Source organism: Xenopus laevis, chromosome 5L (assembly GCF_017654675.1).
Source record: "Xenopus laevis strain J_2021 chromosome 5L, Xenopus_laevis_v10.1, whole genome shotgun sequence".
Taxonomy (NCBI): domain Eukaryota; kingdom Metazoa; phylum Chordata; class Amphibia; order Anura; family Pipidae; genus Xenopus; species Xenopus laevis.
In genome coordinates this window covers 910,740-934,451 of record NC_054379.1, presented here as the reverse complement: position 1 = coordinate 934,451, position 23,712 = coordinate 910,740, and the positions used below count along the sequence as shown (strand labels likewise).

The 23,712-nt window shown below is 39.5% G+C and overlaps 1 protein-coding gene across 3 annotated transcripts in view; it reads right to left on the bottom strand.

The window, feature by feature from the left end:
- pak5.L (p21 (RAC1) activated kinase 5 L homeolog) overlaps positions 1-23,712 on the bottom strand; it is a 46,302-nt gene that overhangs the window by 20,936 nt on the left and 1,654 nt on the right. For 2 of the 3 annotated variants that reach the window (XM_018262487.2, XM_018262488.2), the window contains exons 2-3: positions 22,450-22,591; positions 11,923-12,146 (exon numbers count right to left, since the gene is read on the bottom strand). In XM_018262487.2, the coding sequence (XP_018117976.1) occupies positions 11,923-12,126 (204 nt within the window). In that variant the 5' untranslated portion in view covers positions 12,127-12,146; positions 22,450-22,591. Of the gene's footprint in view, positions 1-11,922; positions 12,147-14,742; positions 14,828-22,449; positions 22,592-23,712 lie in introns of those variants that run through there. The other variant, XM_041562426.1, reaches the window with a different exon arrangement.

Sequence of the window (23,712 nt, the reverse complement as noted above, 5' to 3'; positions counted from 1 at the left end):
GTAGTCATCAAATTAACAGTCCCCATATCCCTGGTGAGACAGTCCAGATATAAAGTGTTACATACACATTCTTGCCTGACTTTGCACAATATTCTACAATTGCAATGTCTACACAATACAATATAAAGACAAGTCAGTTATATCCAAATAATAGACATGGATGGGGCATAGACTTTATAGAGCCCCTCCCATAAAGACAAGTCAGTTATAAGAGACCATTGGACAATGTGGGTGGGGCATAGACTTTATAGAGCCCCTCCCATAAAGACATGTCGGTTTTAAGAGACCATTGGACAATGTGGGTGAGGCATAGACGGTAGAACTAAGTAGCAAAATGTCAGCACCACCCATAGGTGCTAGTGAGAGGTTCCCAGTCCACCTAAAGAAGCAAGGGGTCTCACCTCCTCCCACTCTACTAGGCAGTGGGTGTCTAACTGCCCAATAAAATCCCACTATTACACAGAACCTCCACGTACAAATCTGCCAAATTCCAAAAGAAGGGTTATTGCTTATTATTAGTCAAGGAAAAGAACAAAGTAAAATAGATAAAGTGAGATGCCAGGCGAAGAGACAGGGTACAATTTCCATTCTGTTTGGCAGCTTTTTTTCTTCCAATTTTATGTTGCCATAACAACAATGGAAACATTTCATTATCCTTGCACTTCTCTTACAATCTATTAGACATTATTATAAATAGAAGAAGGTACAGCGGCAGAGTCACGGCTAATCTCATTGCTATTGTTTGATAGCAGTACATTTGTGATTCCACCAATCGGGCCCTTGCAATGACACTGATGGGCCTGTCTGCCAAGAAATTAAGGAAAGAAATACATATAATTAAAAGGGGACCTCCATCTTGGCATTAACTTTCACTATGATGTAGACCCTGCCAGTTGCATTTCTGTTGTGGTCTGGCAAATCAAGCCTGGTTTATAAATCCCACTGGCCCAGACTGCATCCCTAGATGGGATAAGCACCCCACTCAACCAGCAACTGATAAAAATGTCTTTATACACAATGGAGTCCCTGTGATATCTGGGGCCCCAATCCAACCCTATTTGTGCATTGCATTATCTTATAAGTTGACTTTTTGGCCCAGGGTTAAAAAGCCTTCCAATACTTTAAAGGGAAATATCACAAAAAGTAGATTTTTTTCCCATGATATCAGTCAGAACTTGTTAAAGGGACACAATTATAGTTTACACAACTTTATAAATCAGAAGGGGATGTGCTGTGTTAATGTTCTATTTATATGGCATAAATGAAACTATCCCCCAATCACCTGACTAGTGCTGGCCGCCTGTAACAGCATTGCACCCCAATCTTACCCCTCTTTCATTTATATACATGTGTCTGTGACATCACCAATGGGTGAGCATAAAAATGATGGCATCATGGAGGGTCAGGTTGGGTCCATGTTGGTAGGCTAGGGTTGGGCAAGGGTCATTTGAGAACTACACATGCCAGCCAATTCCCATGTGGGGGGCAGGCAGTCATTGTGATTGGCTACACACATCCTAAGGATGCCCATTTCTAAGATACTTATGGACCAGAGAGCATTTATGCTACGAATTCCTAAATTGTGAAGATGCCCCCCAGAAGGCCAGGACACAGTGGCAAACCAGGGGTGTTCAGTCTGAATGGCAACTGGGAAGGGAAGGTTTTGGGGTAAATCCAAGTGCAGGTGGGAGGCATTATAGGAAAACTATACCCCAAAATTAATACTTGAGCAGAAAATAGTTTATATCAAATTAAGTGACATATTAAAGAATCTTATCAAACTGTAATATATATTTAAGTAAATATTGCCTTTTTACATCAGGAAGAGATCACCTGACCAGAAATACTGCAGCTCTAACTGTAACAGGAAGAGATCACCTGACCAGAAATACTGCAGCTCTAACTGTAACAGGAAGAGATCACCTGACCAGAAATACTGCAACTCTAACTGTAACAGGAAGAGATCACCTGACCAGAAATACTGCAGCTCTAACTGTAACAGGAAGAGATCACCTGACCAGAAATACTACAGCTCTAACTGTAACAGGAAGAGATCACCTGACCAGAAATACTGCAGCTCTAACTGTAACAGGAAGAGATCACCTGACCAGAAATACTGCAGCTCTAACTGTAACATAAAGAGATCACCTGACCAGAAATACTGCAGCTCTAACTGTAACAGGAAGAGATCACCTGACCAGAAATACTGCAGCTCTAACTGTAACATAAAGAGATCACCTGACCAGAAATACTGCAGCTCTAACTGTAACAGGAAGAGATCACCTGACCAGAAATCCTGCAGCTCTAACTGTAACAGGAAGAGATCACCTGACCAGAAATACTGCAGCTTTAACTGTAACAGGAAGAGATTGCCTGACCAGAAATACTGCAGCTCTAAAGCTCCCCATAGACACGACGAGTCTTCTTGCTGAACGACCAATTTTAGGGAAGTCCGACCAATCCATCGAAATTATCGTGCGCTTAGTGGGATTCGAACGATCATACATCTTACGATTTTTTTGGCCGACATCTGTCAGGAAATTGATCAGCCAGGTCAAAAAATCTTTGTCGGTCCCAGTACAATCTATCTATGTCTGCAGGGCTAAGCTGGCAGCTCCCCTTTGTTTTCCTGGCAAATTGGTCTTTTTAGTTGATGGTCAATTCGTACAATCGTTCCTGGAATATCTCACAATGAGGATCGGATCTTTTAAAAATCTCAACATCTATGGTCAGCTTAACTGTAACAGGAAGAGATCACCTGACCAGAAATACTGCAGCTCTAACTGTAACAGGAAGAGATCACCTGACCAGAAATACTGCAGTTCTAACTGTAACAGGAAGAAGTGTGGGAAGCACAAGACACAACTCTGTCTGTTAATTGGCTCATGTGACCTATCATGTATGGTTTGTTTGTTTGCACTGTGAATCCTACATTCCCAGGGGGCGGCCCTTATTTTTAAAATGGCAATTTTCTATTTATGATTACCCAATGGCACATACTACAAAAAAAGTATATTATTATGAAAATAGTTTATCTACATGAAGTAGGGTTTTACATATGAGCTGTTTTATGCAATATCTTTTTTATAGAGACCTACATTGTTTGAGGAGTATAGCTTTGCTTTAAGCGGTGTCTTCTCTGCGGAGGAGAGAGAGAGAGACAGAGAGTCAGACAGAGAGAGGCAGAGAGAGAAAGAGACGTGATTGTGATGAATTGGCAACACTAACTTGTACGTTCCCTTGTGCTGGAATGGAGAAACACAGAAAAACCAGCATGTGTGTGTAATATCCTAACTCTCAATATATCAATATTGTGCGCAACTCAAAACGTTCAATTCAGATGCAGAAACTGATTTTTTTTTTTTTACTCGACTGTGTTACTGGTCCTTTAATGCCTCTAATCTGTTTCTAAAACAATGATTCTCATCCCCCACCAGGCAGGGACTGCAATGTTACAAAAAGTTGAGAAGTTATAGAAAGCAAAATTGTTCCTAGATGCCCCCCGCTGAGTCTGACACGCTTTATTTGCTCCCAACATACACATTCAGATATTCTCACTACACACAGGCCATAAAAAAACTGTCATTCACTTATGCCCTTACTCAGTTCATGTCATGATGGGGATCCTTACAAAAGCTTGTGTCATGATGGGGGTCCTTACTAAAGCTTGTGTCATGATGGGGATCCTTACTAAAGCTCGTGTCATGATGGGGGTCCTTACAAAAGCTCGTGTCATGATGGGGATCCTTACAAAAGCTTGTGTCATGATGGGGATCCTTACAAAAGCTTGTGTCATGATGGGGATACTTACAAAAGCTCATGTCATGATGGGGATCCTTACAAAAGCTTGTGTCATGATGGGGATACTTACAAAAGCTTGTGCCATGATGGGGATACTTACAAAAGCTTGTGTCATGATGGGGATCCTTACAAAAGCTTGTGCCATGATAGGGATCCTTACAAAAGCTCGTGTCATGATGGGGATCCTTACAAAAGCTCGTGTCATGATGGGGATACTTACAAAAGCTCGTGCCATGATGGGGATACTTACAAAAGCTCGTGTCATGATGGGGATCCTTACAAAAGCTCGTGCCATGATGGGGATCCTTACAAAAGCTTGTGTCATGATGGGGATACTTACAAAAGCTCATGTCATGATGGGGATCCTTACAAAAGCTTGTGTCATGATGGGGATACTTACAAAAGCTTGTGTCATGACGGGGATACTTACAAAAGCTCGTGTCATGATGGGGATCCTTACAAAAGCTTGTGTCATGATGGGGATACTTACAAAAGCTTGTGCCATGATGGGGATCCTTACAAAAGCTCATGTCATGATGGGGATACTTACAAAAGCTCGTGCCATGATGGGGATCCTTACAAAAGCTTGTGTCATGATGGGGATCCTTACAAAAGCTCATGTCATGATGGGGATCCTTACAAAAGCTTGTGTCATGATGGGGATACTTCCAAAATCTTGTGTCATGATGGGGATCCTTACAAAAGCTTGTGCCATGATGGGGATCCTTACAAAAGCTCGTGTCATGATGGGGATACTTACAAAAGCTTGTGTCATGATGGGGATCCTTACAAAAGCTCGTGTCATGATGGGGATCCTTACAAAAGCTTGTGTCATGATGGGGATCCTTACAAAAGCTTGTGTCATGATGGAGATCCTTACAAAAGCTTGTGCCATGATAGGGATCCTTACAAAAGCTCGTGTCATGATGGGGATCCTTACAAAAGCTTGTGTCATGATGGGGATCCTTACAAAAGCTTGTGTCATGATGGGGATACTTACAAAAGCTCATATCATGATGGGGATACTTACAAAAGCTTGTGTTATGATGGGGATCCTTACAAAAGCTTGTGTCATGATGGGGATCCTTACGAAAGCTTGTGTCATGATGGGGATACTTACAAACAGGCAGTTTGGGTTTTGTAAACTGCATTTTCACATAAACAACAAGCAGTTGTCCAATTAAGATTAATGTTCAGTAGAACCCCCTTTTTACATTTTTCAGGGTACCTGAATAAAATGGTGTAATAGCCAGAAAAAATTTAAACAATGTGATAATATATTTTGAAGAGACCCCCTAATGGTGTAAAATGAGGGGAAACAAAATCAGGGTATGTAAAATTGAGTTTTCACAATTTACTGCATCTGCATTGTGCAATACACTGGCTCCCCCTAGTGTCCACACGATGCCACTGCTCTATGCCATTTCTCCTGATGTAAAGAAACACCAACATTTAATACACTCGAAGAAAGATGTCTACACTGAACATACTAAGCACATATATGTGCTATCCCGACCAGTTTTTCTAATCTTGATCCCAGTAAAACATTAAGGGTGCTGGGAAAGTTAGGAAGCTACAATAGAGGGGGCACTGAGCACTTATAAAATAAGATACCTTGCATAAAGCTGTTACTTATATACTTACTATAAATTGGTCCCTACAGGATCACAGATGCCCATGAACAGAAAAAAAGCAAAAAGAAAACTCAACCCCTACCCCGTGCAATTGCCTTGATTACTATTGGATTAAATTAGATAAATACAGCTTACATTCTATATTCATCTTCCCAATTATATAACAATTTACACTCAATTTTATTATCATGATTAATTGCCAACAATGCCCCTTCAGGGTAGTGAAGGCCTGAGAGAGTAAGATTAAGGGATAAGGTGCTCAGTACTTTCATGGATCTGATAACCAGAAGCCTATAAATACTACTACTGCTACGATCAGGGAATAATGGACACAAATTGCACAAAGCTGCTGTTCTGCCCCATTTACTGTTCATTTCACCCTCACAGTCCTACTCTGTATTGAGAGCCCCCCCATTTACTGTCCATTTAACCCTTACAGATACTCATCTGCCCTGTCCTTGTACTCTGGCCCTATGAGATAGTGATTAATGCTGAAGATTGGGCTGCTCATTGACTGTCCCATCTGCCCTGCATTGAGAAATCCACATACTGTTCAATTGACCCAAACAATGTCAAATGTGAAATCTTAGAGGAAAACAAGCTCATAGTACCAATATTTTTGGCCCCTTGTATGCACTACACAAAAGATCAACTTGGCAGGCAAGTAGGTTTTAATTAGACAAAAGGTTGAACTTGATGGATATGTGGGAGTTTTTTTTTCAGCTACAGCTATTATGATATAAATCCACAAAGTATTGTACTGAAAAACAGGGGGTGTAACCTCAAAAGAAACAGACACTACTCAGGGCCCAGGAACTATAGGGGGCCCAGTGGGACCCTGAGTGATAAGCAGCTGCAACATATGCTTAAAGGGCACGTAAATGCAAAAAAACAAAATCCCATTCTTACTTTCTTTAATGAAAAAGAAACCTATCTCCATATACTTTAATTTAAAAATATGTACCGATTTTATAAGAAACCTGACTGTATGCAGTGAAATTGTCCCTTCATTTACTGCTGTGGATAGGAATTGTCAGACGGTCCCTAACTGCTCTGCAGGGAAACAATCATACTTATGTACAGCAGGGGGAGCCCCCGTCTTACTTACCTGCCATGCAGAACTCAAGCAGCTTTGTTTGTTTCCCTGTAGAGCAGTCGGCGATTGTGGAGAGATTTGTATTGGATTTTATTTTTGCCTTTACGTTCCCTTTACTGTTTCCAACTCCAGCTGCAGGACAAAGATCATGGAGCCAGATTTAAACAGATAAACTGGGATTCTATTTGAAGGATTATTTTGCTGCAGCCACTGGTTCTGCAGAGTTGGAGAAAGTTTGTATTAAACAATAGAAAAACTATAAAATCACATTAGATTATTAATCAGTCTTGCTGTATCGTCTTCTGGCAGATATTATTTGACTTGTGCTGTTTTGATCATTTATGACGATCCCTAAGCAGCCCAGACCACACTGAGCATGTGCACAGTCTTGGTCTTGCAAAGATGTATAACAAAGTTACAAGATGTTGACCCCCTGTGGCCAACTTTGAAAGCATAAATCATTTGTTTGATTAGGCGTGTGGTGCAGTAAGTTCATGTTTAGTATACAAAATACAGCATTTCTAGTATTATTCTATTTTAGACTTTACTTCCCCTTTAAGGAAAATGTCTTGTTGCCAAAGTTTAGGGGACCAATAACATTGCTCTTCATGAGGTGCTCATGTAAATAGGTCCCAATATAAACAGTTGTGCTACTCTTTCATATACCACCGTGGTTCCATTAATGAATGTGCTAATAAGTCAAGATATAGAAGCTTCTATGGAAATGACGGGTATTTGTGCAACCTTGCTGGGCCCTTGGGTCAAAATTGGGTCGGCCCCTGACAACAGTCTTCCCTGTAGCCCTTGCAACTGTCATTTGACTGCTGCCTGTGGGCAATATGAGCCAACTGTCAGGCGTTAGCTGCCCATTCAAAGGGTGCAGATACAGTACCCCCTAGACAACTGTACAGTAACAGAACAGAACATCCAGTAGAATAATATTAACGGTGAATAAAGATGAAAATAAAATGTGAAGGTGTGTGAGCCCTGTCCCAGTCTCAGCTCTGTGTCCCTGCTGTACAATGCCGTGTACTTGTCCCTCTCTCCAGCAAATCATTTATTCTAACAAATATACAGGGATGGTCTAAGCCGTGTCACTGGTTTCCCTGTTGCTTATAATGTCAGTTACTGTCATATTGTGCCCAAACATGTACAGATATTACTGTCATTACACAGAAGGTTTTTAATGGATTTAATTCAGGATGTGTGTTTCCTGGGAACGGCCTATACTTCTATATCTGGAACAGAATAGCCCACTGCTTATAGTATTTCCAGCAATATAAATAGCTTTTAGGCAATGTGTTCATATTTCACCAGCAGGAGACATTTCTTTTCAGTAAGGGAATAGAAAGTGACAAGAAAGAAGGCTCCTTGCTGCCACCTTGTAACACACACAGAGCAATCCCTGTATCTACGGGACAATTGATTTAAGCTGCCCATAGATGTTGAGATTTTTAAAAGATCAAATCCTGATCGTGAGACCACGATCTTCTCAGAACGATCGTACGAATTTACCATCAACTAAAAAGACCAATTTGTCAGGAAAACAAAGGGGAGCTGTCTGCTTAGCCCTGCAGACATAGATACATTGCACTGGGACCCACAAAGATTTTTTGACCTGGCCGATCAATTTTCTGACAGATGTCGGCCGAAAAATCGTAAAATGTATGATCGTTCGAATACCACTAACCGCACGATAATTTCGAAGGATTGGTCAGGCTTCCCTAAAATCGGTCGTTTGGCAAGAAGAATCGTCGCGTCTATGGGGAGCTTTAATCCTGAGGGGCTACAGCACTTCATCAGTTGTGAAGTGACTTTCCTGCTCTTTCTTTGCATCATCCAGGTGTACAATAAGGGGCGTATTTATTAACAGGGGAGTCAAACCTCACTAGTGACGTTGCTCACATCAGCAATTAGATTTCAACTGTCACCTACAAGTTAGAAAACGAAAGCAAAGATCTGATTGGTAGTTATGGGCAACATCACTGGTGAAGGTGTCAATCAGACTGGCGACATACAATGGATACATACAGCGCTGCAAAATATGTTGGAGCTATATAAATACATGTTAATAATAATAGATGGCATACATTTCATTCTGCTTACACTTGTTATTGGCCAATAATGATGTGACAGCTTGTAATTACAACAACCAATCAGAAATGTTTTTCTCTCTCTCTCGTGTGCAGCTGAATTATTTCCCAATAACTAACACTAGGCGGCAGCTGAAAGCAATATTTGCAGGCTCTCTATACAACTGACAAGTTACAACAGTGTTTCACAACCATTTTGCCAGGGGACACATTTGCAGAATCAGTTTTGCACCCCAGCATTGGTTAAGAACAAGTTACCCAGGTGATTTTATTTCTATTTTCTATTGGATATTATAAAAAGGGATCATGGGGACCCACCCAAAACAGCCCGGAGATCCAATTTTGGGTGTTGGGTAAGTTACAAGCAGGTTTTGAAGATAATTGGAAATGTAATTGCTACTGAAAGCAGTATCTGCTGTTATATTCTTTACACTGTTGGTTGTGACTCCTGCAATAATGTAGCCAAACCCAGTTTATTTACAGACACTGTGGAGAATTGGCTACATTGCTACATTGTTTTAAGTTTGAAAACCAGCAGTAAGGGGGCAGCAAATAATATATGAACAGAGAAATCTCTGTAAAGTGAAATAGGTCAGCTCAATATAAATTAGAAATAATAACAGTAATAATAACAACGTGTGATTGACATGTGCTCCCTGCCTTTAGCACTGTGACGTTCTAATGATCCAGTCTTTGGCATAGCAGCACTTTACTGCAGGGGAAATGGGGGAAAGAGCTTCTCAGGCCAGGCTTATGGGGTTCATGTTTATATAATACATTTGTCCTTTTCCCAAACTGGGTGGGAAAAGCTCTTTGGGCCTTTTGCTGTGGTGGTTTATCTGCTCATTATAATCACTGCTTTGTCCAACCTTACCCCACTGTAGCCACCTACAACTGCTGCTCATTGGAACCCCTACTATTTACAGTCATCCCCACCTGAACCCCCCTAAACACAGCTTTACCCATCCCCACTGGTGAGTAGTAGGGAAAAGGCAGAGTTGACATTGTTGTCTATTTGAGCTCAGCTGAGCATTATGGGTAAATAGAATGGTAAGGCACATTGTAAGAGGTGTATTTGTGTCAGCTGATATTCCAAGGGAAGACAAGTTATTCCGAGTGGCCTCCTGTGTTCCCCTCCTGCACTTGTTCATATAATGCAGATCTGCAGCCCCCCCCCCCCCCACTGCCAACACAACATGTTTATCAGCCCACCAGCCATTCCTTGTAGGGCCTGAGCCAAGCTGGAAAGACTTCATATGAAATTCACTCAAGCACAGCTTCTTTAGCAGCCCACTGCTCTGCTACTAACTTATACCTATGCCAGTAAATAACACATTTGCACAATAACAACAGTTCTTCTACATATCACACACAAAAATGAGGGTTCACTGACCAAGAGCAAGATTGCAGCAGTGCAGTAAACCATAGCAACCAGTTAGTAGAGAGCTAACCCAGCTGTCCAGTTACTATGGGTTACTCACTGCTACACTGTCTGCTCCTGCCTGAACAATGGGCACAGCAGTAACATCAACAATGGTTTTTTTGGGACCCTGACAGGACCCCCCCATAGCAGACCTACAGTATATCTATGCATCCAACTGCTCCCAGGGTCAATGAAAGCTTTTTCTCAGATTTTAGGCCTGTAAATAGGCAAGATGTACTCAGCATTAATCCCTGCATTGTTGTGCTCACAGACAGGTGCTCTGTCAGATATATATATGTGGCTTGTTATACAATATACTGCTCCTCGTTTGTGATTTCAGCAAAAAGATTTGAATATTAATGGAATCAAAACATTAAACATTTGCTTTGTTCTTACACAAGCAAATAGTGTCATGTTATGGTACAACTATGCCAGTCCTCAGTTGTTAGCTACTGTACACTGCACGGAAGTGGCTTTATAACTATTTTTATGTTGCCTTTAAATTTCCATGATGTATTATAGCAAGCAGTGTCCGCTCCAAATACAAAATCTTTTATTGAAACCAACACCCCTGCACATTCCAAGAGCCTTCCCCAGGGCACAGCCCTTCACCAGCATTGTGAGGAAGGCCCACCAAGGGAGGGGTAGCCACTGCCCTGCTCAAAGGGGTGCTTCACATTTAAAGGAACAGTTCAGTGTAAAAATAAAAATAAAAACTGGGTAAATAGCCTGAGCAAAATAAAATATGTATCTAATATAGTTAGCTATTTACCCAGTTTTATTTTTATACTGAACAATTCCTTTTTTTAGTATTTTATAGGACAACCAATTCTAAGCAACTTTGCAACTGGTCTTCATTATTTTATTTTTTTAATTATAAGCTTTCATCTTCAGTCTCTTTCCAGTTTTCAAATCGGTGTCTCTGACCCCATCTAAAAAACAAAAGCTCTGTAAGGCTACACATTTATTACTACTGCTACTTTGTATTACTCATCTTTCTATTCAGGCCAGTTTATCTTCACTATCCCTCTCTCAGCATCTGTTTCCATTCCGTCTTCATGCAGCAGTTGGGTGTCAGATATTCACTGACAGTTACATCCAATATATCTTATAGGTGGGCTCCTTTCCCAGCAGATGAATTAGAACTCACTAAATAACTGATTCCAGTACAAACAAAATGTAACAAAATAACTGCCTTTTGCACAAATCCTGCATGTAGAGAGACATGATGTCTGGTGAGTTTAATAGAGTGAGCTCTAATTCATCTGCTAGGAAAAGGAAACCCCCCTATAAGATATATTGGATCTAACTGTAAATCAATATTGGACACCCAACTGCTGCATGAAGAAAGAATGAGAGAGGAATAGTGAAGATAAACTTGATTATTTCAGAAACAATACAGAATATGTAATTGATTGTACTTACAAAGTTTCTTATTTCAGTATGATGAAGCTTATATTAAATTTTCATTTTTGCGATACTTCCCTTAAAGGTGAACGACCCATTTAAGCTCATAACAAGGTTACCAATTAATAGAAATAGGAAATCAAATATGTCTTGCTCCCAGGACTAAGTGTAAGGCAAACAGGCATTTTCTTCCGAAACCAGTTTGCCTTCTGGACCCCACGAAATACTTCAACAGACCGCCTAATGCTGCCAGGCCAGCTTCGCACTTGGAAGCGACTGCAGTGTTTCCCCACAAAATTCTTTCAGCCACGTGGGAGGAAAAACATAGTCTGGTTGGGTAAAAAAAATATATGTGTGGGTAATCATGCAATTTAGCTTGTTGAAAATCAGCCTCAAGGACCCCAAAATACATATATATGTGTGTGACTTATAGACTTGTGCAACTGGTAGAAATAAGTAATACTGTACCTTCATGGGAGCAAGCTGTATTGGGGTTATACATGATGGATCTACCATAGGCTTGGGCCGGTTAGCGGTGTCTGCCAGCAAACTCTGCCACTGTTGAGGGAGGCCTATGAATTTCTGCTCTTTATGGTCAAATCCAGTGTGAACCCTGTGCTCAAAGTTGGAAGGCCCTGAAATTTCCAGCTTTTTCTTTTTCTTCCCAAACATTTTGGGTAATCCAGTCAAACCTAGAAGAAAACAAATAAGGCATTATTCATTCCCCAACCAGAGAAGCAACAGTTACAGTTCTTCCATAATTACTGGCATCAGTGAAAACTAATGGAAAGAAGACAAAATTGAAGGAATTTACACATGTACCATTTACACATAGAGGAAATACTAGGGAAGCACTGAATCCAGGATTTGGATAAACTTGTGATCCATGGCGTTCAGCTGCATTGAATCCAAAACCTAAAGATGGCTGTACATGCACCATGACATGGGTGATATCAGGCTGATCTGATTGTAGGCCCTAGGGACCAATCATTGGATCACAATGATGAGAAGTCAGGCGGTCGGACCAAATCATTGAACTGGGGCGGGCCTTGATTCAACGAGATAAACCTGGCCGATCAATATCTGTCCAATTTTCAGCCAGACACGATCGGGGGAAGCCCCATACACTGTCCAATTAGCTGCTGACTTAGTCTGTCAGTAGCTTATATTGGCCTGTGTATGGCCACCTCAAATATCATGTGACTTTAAAGGGGAAGGTCACTTGTGCTATGTTGTAGTGTGTCCTATTCTTAGCAACTTTGCAAGTGGTCCATTCTTATATGTTACAGTTTTTGTTTTTTTTAAATTACCTGTTGTCTGACAATTTCTAGATTCTAACTGGGAGTCACTGACCGTTGCTGCCAAAAAAATTGCTCTGTAAGTTTACAATGTTTGTAATTGTTATTGATACTTTGTATTCCTTATCTTTATATTCAGGCCCTCTCCTACTCTTCCAATCGCTCATTCAAACCCACTGCCTGGTTGCTGTAAAAAATGAAGACCAAATGCACGTTTTCTCAGAATATCACTGTATTAAAAGGTAGTTTAAAGGTTAACTTCTCCTTAAAAGGGCAAGGAAAGCCCGAGTCACTAAGTACACCCCATCTCCTCAAACCACTTACCCCTTAACCCAGACTGGCACTCGTCTTCTTTACAAAATCCAGAAGCTAGGGGTAATTTTCTGCAATCTTCTGACTTTTGCAGAGACAAATCTGAAGAGGCATAGCTTTTGCCTGGGAAACTGGGGAAAGACAGCAGGGGTCTACTACCCCAAACCATTTAATGTTTAGAGATCAAGTCAAAACCAATTAAAGGCAACATTTTTTTACTGATTTGTTTGCATACATTTACATAAATTACAGCGTTGGCGCTTCTCTGTAGAATACAGCTGTGACTAGTAATATACTGTAGAGAAATAGTATTTGTAATTACAGATATAGAACCTATTAACTGGAAACCTGTTACCCGTACAAAACAATGTATAACTAATCTTATCAAAGAAACCGGCACAAGATTCTGAGTAAGGACCTAAGCAGAAGTGGATGAATCAGAAGCAAAAAACAAGTGGTTCATATGATGTGTTGCTCATATGTAGGTGGGTGTTGCACCCCCAAGTTTAATCCGAGCATGTGCCTGTGAAACACATCATTCAAGTGGGCCGAGGCAGATTGCTATTTACATGGAAGGCCAGATGAAATGAGTGACTATTATAGGCAGTGTAAGCAAAACACATCTAGAGAATACGAAGGAGAAATATTCTTTAAAATGTACTGAAACTTTCCATCCAGTGCGGCTGATACATTCTAGCCCAACTCTCATAGTCCCACGACATGGAACAAAAAAACACTCTCTAATGTTTCCCACTACAATTGTAAAATACACTGGACACTTGCTTACTTCCAATTACTAGTAAATATGAGACAGCTGATTAAATGAGACAATGACATGCTCCTATGTGGTCACGCATGTTCACCTCTTTCTCCGAATTTCAAAGAGACGTGGATTTGGGTGTGCCACTGACTATTGGCAAATACTCTTTTGCAGATACTTGTGACTAAACAAATCCCAAAGGATTGTGAAGTGGAGATAAGCACAAAGATTTTCAAATTAGTTTCATTAATTAATTAGTTTAGTCAGAATCCTACCTTGGTCTGTAGTATTGGACATGTAGAACTTTGCAGTCGTGTGGTTTTCCTACATCCAGCTAATGTTGGCCATACACACACCAGACTTCATCATCATCATTTATTTATATAGTGCCAGCAAGTTACTCACTGCTTTATATATATATATATATATATATATATATATATATATATATATATATATATATATATATAGATATATAGAAAGTCCAACTGTACCCGCACTCTAACTCGATTGTTTCGATGTCGGGTGCTTGGTCAAAGAAGTATAGTATACAATTATGGACCAGCACTCCAGTAATCTTCAAGCAAAAAAATGTGTTTATTGACTCATCACTCGTGAAACCAACGTTTTGGCCCACATTGGGGCCTTTATCATATATATATATATATATATATAATATAAATATGAAATATTTTGGGAAACCCGCTCAGCCTGCATAATAATTAACTCCACTTTCAACAAAAAGGATAACAGTGGTATGTCTTTCATTTCCCAGGAACATCTAAGTACTGGGGTGTTTTCTGAACAAAGATTTTTAGTGAAGCAGTATTCAGTTGTATGAAATTAAATCAAATGTGAAAAACTGGCCATGCAAAAATGTGGGTACCCTTGTAATTTTGCTAATTTGAATGCATGTACCTGCTCAATAATGATTACTGTCAACACCAAATTGGTTGGATTAGCTCCATAAGCCTTGAACTTCATAGGCAGGTGTGTCCAATCATGAGAAAAGTTATTTAAGGTGACCAATTGCAAGTTGTGCTTCTGTTTGACTCTCCTCTGAAGAATGACAGCATGGGATCCTCAAAGCAACACTCAAAAAAACTGAAAACAAAGATTGATCAGTATCATGGTTTAGGGGAAGGCTACAAACTGTAGGTTTAAACTGTCAGTTTCAACTGTAAGGAATGGAATGAGGAAATGGAAGGCCACAGGCACAGTTGCTGTAAAACTCAGGTCTGACAGGCCAAGAAAAATACAGGAGCGACATATGCGGAGGATTGTGAGAATGGTTACAGACAACCCAAAGATCACCTCCAAAGACCTGCAAGAACATCTTGCTGCAGATGCAGGTGTATCTGTACATCGTTCTACAATTCAGCGCAATTTGCACAAAGAACATGTGTATGGCAGGGGGATGAGAAAGAAGCAATTTCTGCACTCACGCAAAAACAAACAGAGTCGCTTGTTGTATGGAAAAGCTCATTTAGACAAGACACAGTCATTTTGGAACAAAGTGCATTGGACTGATGAGACAAAAATGTTGTTATTTGCTCATAACAAAAAGTGCTTTGCATGGTGGAAGAAGAACACCGCATTCCAAGAAAAACACCTGCTACCTACTTTCAAATTTGGTGGAGCTTCCATCATGCTGTGGGGCTAGTTCAGGGGCTGTGTGGCTAGTTCAGGACTACTGAGACCCTTGTTAAAGTCTAGGGTTGGATGAATTCAACCCAATATCAAAATATTCTTCAGGATAATGTTCAAGCATCAGTCACAAAGTTGAAGTTACGCTGCAGGGGTTGGATATTCCAAACAGACAATTACCCTAAACACACTTGGTAATCTACAAAGGCATTTATGCAGAGGGACAAGTACAATATTCTGGAATGGCGTAATGCATGGAGATCCAAAATACAGAAAGATACCTTATCTGAAAAAGTATTCTGGATAATCGATCCTATCAATGTATCTCTTTTGCTATATTTTTCTGTAACCAACTCAAACAAGAAGAAACATGAGGCCAATCAGGACTGCCGGCAAGTCTCGTCTGACAGGTATGAGGTAATCTAATAAAAGTCACTAGGTTTGCCCAGGTGCAGTCACTCATAGCAACCAATCAGCAGGTAGAATTAACTGGACGTCTGTTGCTATGGGTTATTGCTGCTTTACTTAATGTATTTTATTACATAAGGGGTAAGAGCATTGTGAGAGTCAATAACATTTACTAGAGCACAATCTCAACTCTACTAAGAACAGTACATGTGCTATTCCAGCTTCAGCATCATCAATAAAACCCTCCTTGGCCAATGTACAGCAAATATCTCTATGCAAAAGTACCTTTTTCTAAATAGAACTTCAATACAGGAGATCAAATGAATTTTCCATTAATATAAAGACAATGTAAACAGATGGAGCAAATACAAATTTTTACTTTGTTATCTGACCAATGTTAAAGTTTTGTCAAAGAGCCAGTTAATTAAGTTAGGCTGAACACAAGTGCACAAGACAAAAACACACCATACTAGGCACAATGAGGGTTATAACCATTAATCATGGGGCCCTATGCTTCTAATTCCCAGGGCCCTCCCCTCAAAATTCCCCCATTCTTTGTCCCCTGGGTAGTGGGCCTTGAGGATTACAACAAAGCCCCAGCCAATACCCCAGCATGCCGTTCCTTTTAGCAGCCTGCAAATCCCACCTTTCCTTCTCAGAGGCCCTTCCATGGGCCACTTGACTGCTCAATGATGTTAGCCCTGGGCACAACATACCAGAAGGAACAAGTATGTGTGTTTACATGCAAATACCTTTGGGAATAGCATTTCAATGGAAAATTGTGCTTGAATTCAGATATAGGATCTCCATATTTTATTTCAGATCATTTTCTCTTGCACCAAAATAACAGATGGGGCACGAAAACTATTCACTCCCTGACAGATACAACACATAGTTTCAAGAAAGGTATGAACACTTGTTTTGCAAGTTTTTCTATAAATGTTACACATACAGGCATAGGTCAGCATACACTATACACATTATTTATCTTTATATATATATCAGTTTAGAGATGCCACATTGATTGTTCTGGTGATAAGAATGAATCCTCTTTTGACTCAAATGAAAGTGCTTCTGACTTACAATGGCAAACATCAGCCATACAAGATAATGTTTTGCATCGCTCTCATTGTATATATAAATATACAGTGGTGTAAAAAACTATTTGCCCCCTTCCTGATTTCTTATTATTTTGCATGTTTGTCACACTTAAATGTTTCTGCTCATCAAAAACCGTTAACGATTAGTCAAAGATAACATAATTGAACACAAAATGCAGTTTTTAAATGAAGGTTTACGTTATTAAGGGAGAAAAAAAACTCCAAATCTACATGGGCCTGTGTGAAAAAGTGATTGCCCCCCTTGTTAAAAAATAACTTAACTGTGGTTTATCACACCTGAGTTCAATTTCAAAGGTTATAAAGCCATTTCTAAAGCTTTGGGACTCCAGCGAACCACAGTGAGAGCCATTATCCACAAATGGCAAAAACATGGAACAGTGGTGAACCTTCCCAGGAGTGGCCGGCCGACCAAAATGACCCCAAGAGCGCAGAGACAAGTCATCCGAGAGGCCACAAAAGACCCCAGGACAACATCTAAAGAACTGCAGGCCTCACTTGCCTCAATTAAGGTCAGTGTTCACGACTCCACCATAAGAAAGAGACTGGGCAAAAACGCTTGATTGCAGTTATTGCTGCTAAGGGTGGCCCAACCAGTTATTAGCTTCAGGGGGCAATTACTTTTTCACACAGGTTTGGATTTCTTTTCTCCCTAAATAATAAAAACCCTCATTTAAAAACTGCATTTTGTGTTTACTTGTGTTATCTTTGACTAATAGTTAAATGTGTTTGATGATCAGAAACATTTTGTGTGACAAACATGCAAAAGAATAAGAAATCAGGAAGGGGGCAAATAGTTTTTCACACCACTGTATCTCATGTAATGTCTCTCCTACATGGTTGTCTCTTTCATATGTAAGCATTGAAGTCAGAGGCCCCTGTGAATGGATGTGCAGTGATAACCGTCTGAGACATCAATAAAGAATAAACTATGCATATATTCAACATATAGCTTGCATTGTTCTGCCCCTCCTACATTTTACTAGCACGTAGTTTTAACTTCTATTATTTCTCCTTTGAGTAAATGAAAAGAGAGATAATTTAGATAAAAATATAGATAATGACCACGCAAAAGAGCCAGGGATGAATGAGATCAATATACAAGAGGGGTGGGAGAGTCAGAATAAAACCCACAAGTCAGAGTAAAGCTGGCCATAGATGTAAAGATTTTTAAAAGATCAGATCGTCATCGTGAGACCACGATTATCTTGAATTGTCCATCAACTAAAAAGACCAATTTGCCAGGAAAACAAAGGGGAGCTGCCTGCTTGGCCTTGCAAACATAGATAGATGGCACTGGGACCGATAAAGATTTTTTAACCTGGCCGATCAGTTTCCTGACAGATGTCATCCGAAATATCGTAAGATGTACAATCGTTCGAATCCCACTAACTTCACGATAATTTCGAAGGATTGGTCGAACTTCGGTAAAATCGGTCGTTCGGCAAGAAAAATCTTTGCGTCTATGGGAAAGAGTTTTACACTATTTACTACAACAAAAATGTTGAATTTTTAACCGATAGCTTGAACATATTTCCAACACAAGCTTCATTTACTGGGCTCATATTGCTCACCAAAGTATTTTTCTCTCCTTCTCCCTACAGAGTTTACAAGAGACTTACTGTATATATTTTCACTATTAGGAGTATTCTGAGTAATACACAACTGTGCTTTTACCAAGGTCACTTATTTCTCTGTTAGAACTACAGCTGATCTAATTTCATAAACATGCCATTAGAACTGAATATTAAAGAAAATGAAAAAACTCCTGTCCCGATCATTTGCCTCATTAGTCACAACTAGCAGATGCCCTGAGAACATGCTGCAACTGTACTTACCATTAAGGTGAATCATCCTAAAAGTGATACTTAGAAAGGCCAAGAGAAATGTATTTTTAATACATTATATATATATATATATATATATATATATATATATATATATATATATATATAGATAGATGTGCACGCTAAAAGCTCCTCTGTTCAAACTGACAGTTGGATCCTGTTTGCAGAACTGAGCTACAACCCGCTGATCCTCTCCCGTTGGCTTTAAATGAACTGTCGGCCACCCCTCAAAGGAGATTGCAGTAAAAGTGCCGACAGCAGCAGTCCCATTCAGTCACACGCAGCCCTCTGTATTTCATGGCTCACAGCAGCAGCGACTGGATTCCTGTTCAATCACAGCCATAGTCAGCTGCTTTTATCCCCTCATACACAGTCACATAGAGTGCATAGCGTTGCCTGTTACACAGCAGAAATGGCAAGAACATAGTTTTTATGAATACTGCTCAGTCTGCAATATAGAAAGTATTAAGGAGAAGTTATTAAAATATCAGTAAGGGTCTTTCATTTGTTTCTGGGTCTGGCAGGGCTGCCGTAACTAGTACAGCCTAAGTATTACCGCGGGCAAATGCCCTAACTTTTTACTTACCCCTCGGTGCAGATTCGTAGTTCGCGGCGGCAATCTTCAGCCAAATCGATAATCTTCGGAATGAGACCAGTGCTTCTGCAATTTTCGGCGCATGCGCAGTTGTCGCCAAACATAAAATTGCTCCAACTTCACATGCGCCGACATGCCGGTCTGATTCCGAAGATTTCTAAATCGCCTGAAGATTGCGCCCGTGAACTCCGATGCCTGAATCTGCCCAGAGGGGTAAGTAAAACGTTAGGGTATTTGCCCGGGTGACACTTAGGCTGGGGGGAAGGAGGGAGGGGGGTCTATGTAGGGTGGGGTTTTTTTTAATGTTACGGTTGAATTCTCCTTTAAAGGGGTTCTTCACCTTTCAAACACTTTTTTCAGTTCAATTGTTTTCAGAGTATTCACCAGAAATAAAGACTTTTTTCAATTACTTTCCATTATTTGTTTTTTACTGTGTTTCCAAAATCTAAGTTTAAAGTTTAATGTTCCTGTGAACAACCCCTTTAAGCTAATAATTCAAATTTGAAAAAAACATTCCCCTTTTCTATTCAATAATAAATCACTTGTACTTGATCTCAACAGATCAAGATCAACAGATTGAGAAGGTAGAATTCGCGATTCTTTTGCACATTTTTGAACATGACTTGCTCTAAATTGCACTTTAGTTGATTTTTTTGTAAGATGGTTGATCTACTGGTGAAAATGTGTCTGATGGGACGTTCAGAAGATTCATATTATAATGCTAAATCTATTTAAAACTATTTGGTGCCCCATTGGTGTTTGTCTATTGATTAAGGATTACGAACACAAATGTGCCTGAATAGCTAATGATGTTATATGCCATTTGAGGACAGGTTAATAGCTATCAGAATGGAACCATTGGATGTAATTGATTAAATAACAAAGTTTGGCAAAGACGTAGCTATTGGGGGACAACTATATAATTGTAGAGATAAGTTACTTTAGATATATAACATAGTGTACCTATTTGACACATAGTTTTACCTGTATCTGAAGCAATTATAACTTTATTGCAAAGGCACAGGAGTTACATACAACACCAGTATAATGACAACCAATGTTTGGTTTTTTAATTACATTTGATCACATTTTATTAGTTTTTTAGATTGCACACTTGCATACAATATTTAAATATGTGTTTGAAATATTGCAGTGGATGTAGAAATATATATGATACACTAATTAATGCTATGTAAATTACTCACAATACGTAATTAAGATTATTCACTGATTGGTGGTTGTTAGTACTTATGCATCATAAAAGTACTATATGATATATACACCGAGATAAATTCTGTAGCCAAGAGACAATTTAGAATTGGTCAAGCTGGAATAGGTCTCCTATTGAGAATCCAAACCTTTCTTATGAATTTAACATTGTTTTTAGAATGATATATGTATTTGGGCTATAAAGAGCTCTGAAAAAATGCAGATTTTGGGTGGTCACTGTGAAACAGTCTTTGGAATTACTGCGTGTATGTATTCTACATCTGTTTTATATGGTATAATAGGCAAAAAACTTTAAAAAAAAAAAACCCTGCAGCTTCTCTGCTGAACTGTGCATAAAGCAAATCCCATTTTTCAGAAAATGGCTGTGAACTGCAGTCGGCGTGGTAGGAGTGGTGAAAAAGGAGCCCTTTGTTAAAAAGTAAAGTGCTCCAGGGAACGTTCCTGCAGAGCACGGGCCATGGTTTGACCAGTCCCATGTATCCCTTGAGCTGTCCTGGGCAGGGTGCATAGTAATGCACACAAGTCCGGCTTCTGCAATTACACCAGTCTCCCAGGAAGCCGACTGAGAAGGATACAAGGTTTGGGGTGAACCAGAAGTTTAGCGTGATGGGCTAATGGGGCCTGACAGATTATAATCTCCATGAAACGGCATAACTCTTGTTTAGCACAATTTGGAGTACACTAAACTGATCAAGCCCATGGCAACCTATCAACAGATAGTGCTGAGAGAACATTAAAAGCAAACATGAGAGTGACGGTGTATTAGGGTTAGGGTTAGTACTTTTTTAGTATAGTCTGCTTTGATTCCAGTGCCATTCTATCTGGGTGGACTGGTTTCATGTCAGTGAAGTGTTGATGAATTTAATCAATACAGAGATATGTCACTAAATGAATTAGAGTAATACAAAGATATGTCACTAAATTAGAGTAATACAGAGATATGTCACTAGAATGATGCTGAGTAATACAGAGATATGTCACTAGAATGATGCTGAGTAATACAGAGATCTCCACAAGGCAGACCTCTAGCTATTGTTGAACTATAGTAAACTACACCCCAACCCCAAGAACACAGTCTTGCCCTCAATGATCTAAGATGAGTCAGCCAAGGCTGGGCAGATAATAAATATTTTCCATACAGATATCACAAATTGGATTCAGTTGACTAATACTAAAACAATAGAGGGTATATGCAGGGTTAGGCAGCTGTTTGTGGGTATAATCCACTTTCTGCTCAAAAAAAGGTTAACCGGTTGTTCACTGTATCTCAGGATTGAGTATGATGTTACTACTGTGGTGGTGCTATATCCTAACTTCATTTAGGCCTGTGCCGGGCTCTGGAGAAGGAGTAGATGACACTGCTGCCATTTAAATCACCGCCATGTTGCTGCCAATGAGCCAACACGATTCTTCATTCTGTATGTTAAGAAAATCAACCCACAAAACACTTTCCCCACAGTGATCCGAACTTAAATGCCACTTTTCTTTATTAAAAAATATTTATACTAACTTGAATATTTTGGAAGCCTTTGCTGCCCCTTCAAATACTTATATTCCTCAGTGACTTTAAATATACTCATGAATTTTAATAGGCGGTATATGTTTAACCTACTGCCATTACCAATAATACATAAAAAACACAAACAGCTCATCTATGCATATATTTCAAGATTATTGTACATAGCAAGCACAGTTTAGAAGTGGATATTAGTTGGATAAAGCACTTGTCTTTCTTCCCTCACTTCTATTGCTCATACAGGTCTCAGCCTTATTTACTTACGTCTTTAGAAGTTTGGGAACTGCACTATGGCCTCTTCACCCAGGGTTGCTCCTTCTTCTTCTCCCTCCCATTCTCAGCTTCACCCTTTTCAGTCTGTTTCATGGAGTTAACCTTTGAGAGACAGGGACGACTTGGGGTAAACCTGGGGGACAGACAGAAAAGGGTCAGAAGAGACAATAATAACCCAACCAAGAATCACATGTGGGAGTTAACCTGTATACTATTGGCTGGGCCTCATAATTTATACTAGAATAAAAGTATTCCTCTAAATACAGTATTCTCCATACTCGTACACACATTATACATATAGTCACTTTATGTTACTGAACATTGGATTTTTTAATAAAAATACGTTTGCTTTATGATGCAATTTTTTTAAAGCTTTTTGCTAATTTATTCACAAATTATAACCAACACCCAGGCAATTGGTGTGTAAAGCTGTACACTCTAATGTCTATATACATCTCTGTGTCTGTGTATCCATAAATGTGATGCAAAGGAAAAAAACTAATCAATAGCTCAGGTGCTTCATAGAGCTCAGACAAAATATAGGATTCATCTGGGGACTTCAATTAATAACTTGACTAATTTCAATGGTCAATGTTTTGGTTCTGCTAATAAAATCTTTCTAGAAAATCTTAGTAGAACAGACACATTAACTTTAATAAAAAACAATTTACTTTTAACTGACTTAACTTTTGATTATATACAGTGACTATAGTAATGCATTGGAAGCAGCATACAGTGCATTCAATCACTCACTCACTCACTCATTCTATCACTCACTCAATATTTCACTCACTCAATCACTCGTTCAATCACTCACTCGTTCAATCACTCACTCGTTCAATCACTCACTCGTTCAATCACTCACTCATTCAATCACTCACTCATTCAATCACTCACTCATTCAATCACTCACTCATTCAATCACTCACTCATTCAATCACTCACTCATTCAATCACTCACTCATTCAATCACTCACTCATTCAATCACTCACTCATTCAATCACTCACTCATTCAATCACTCACTCTCTCACTCACTCTCTCACTCATTTTCTCACTCATTCAATCACTCATTCAATCACTCATTCAATCACTCATTCAATCACTCATTCAATCACTCATTCAATCACTCATTCAATCACTCATTCAATCACTCATTCAATCACTCATTCATTCAGTCACTCACTCAATCATTCACTTAATCACTCACTCATTCAATCACTCACTCATTCATTCACTCACTCATTCAATCACT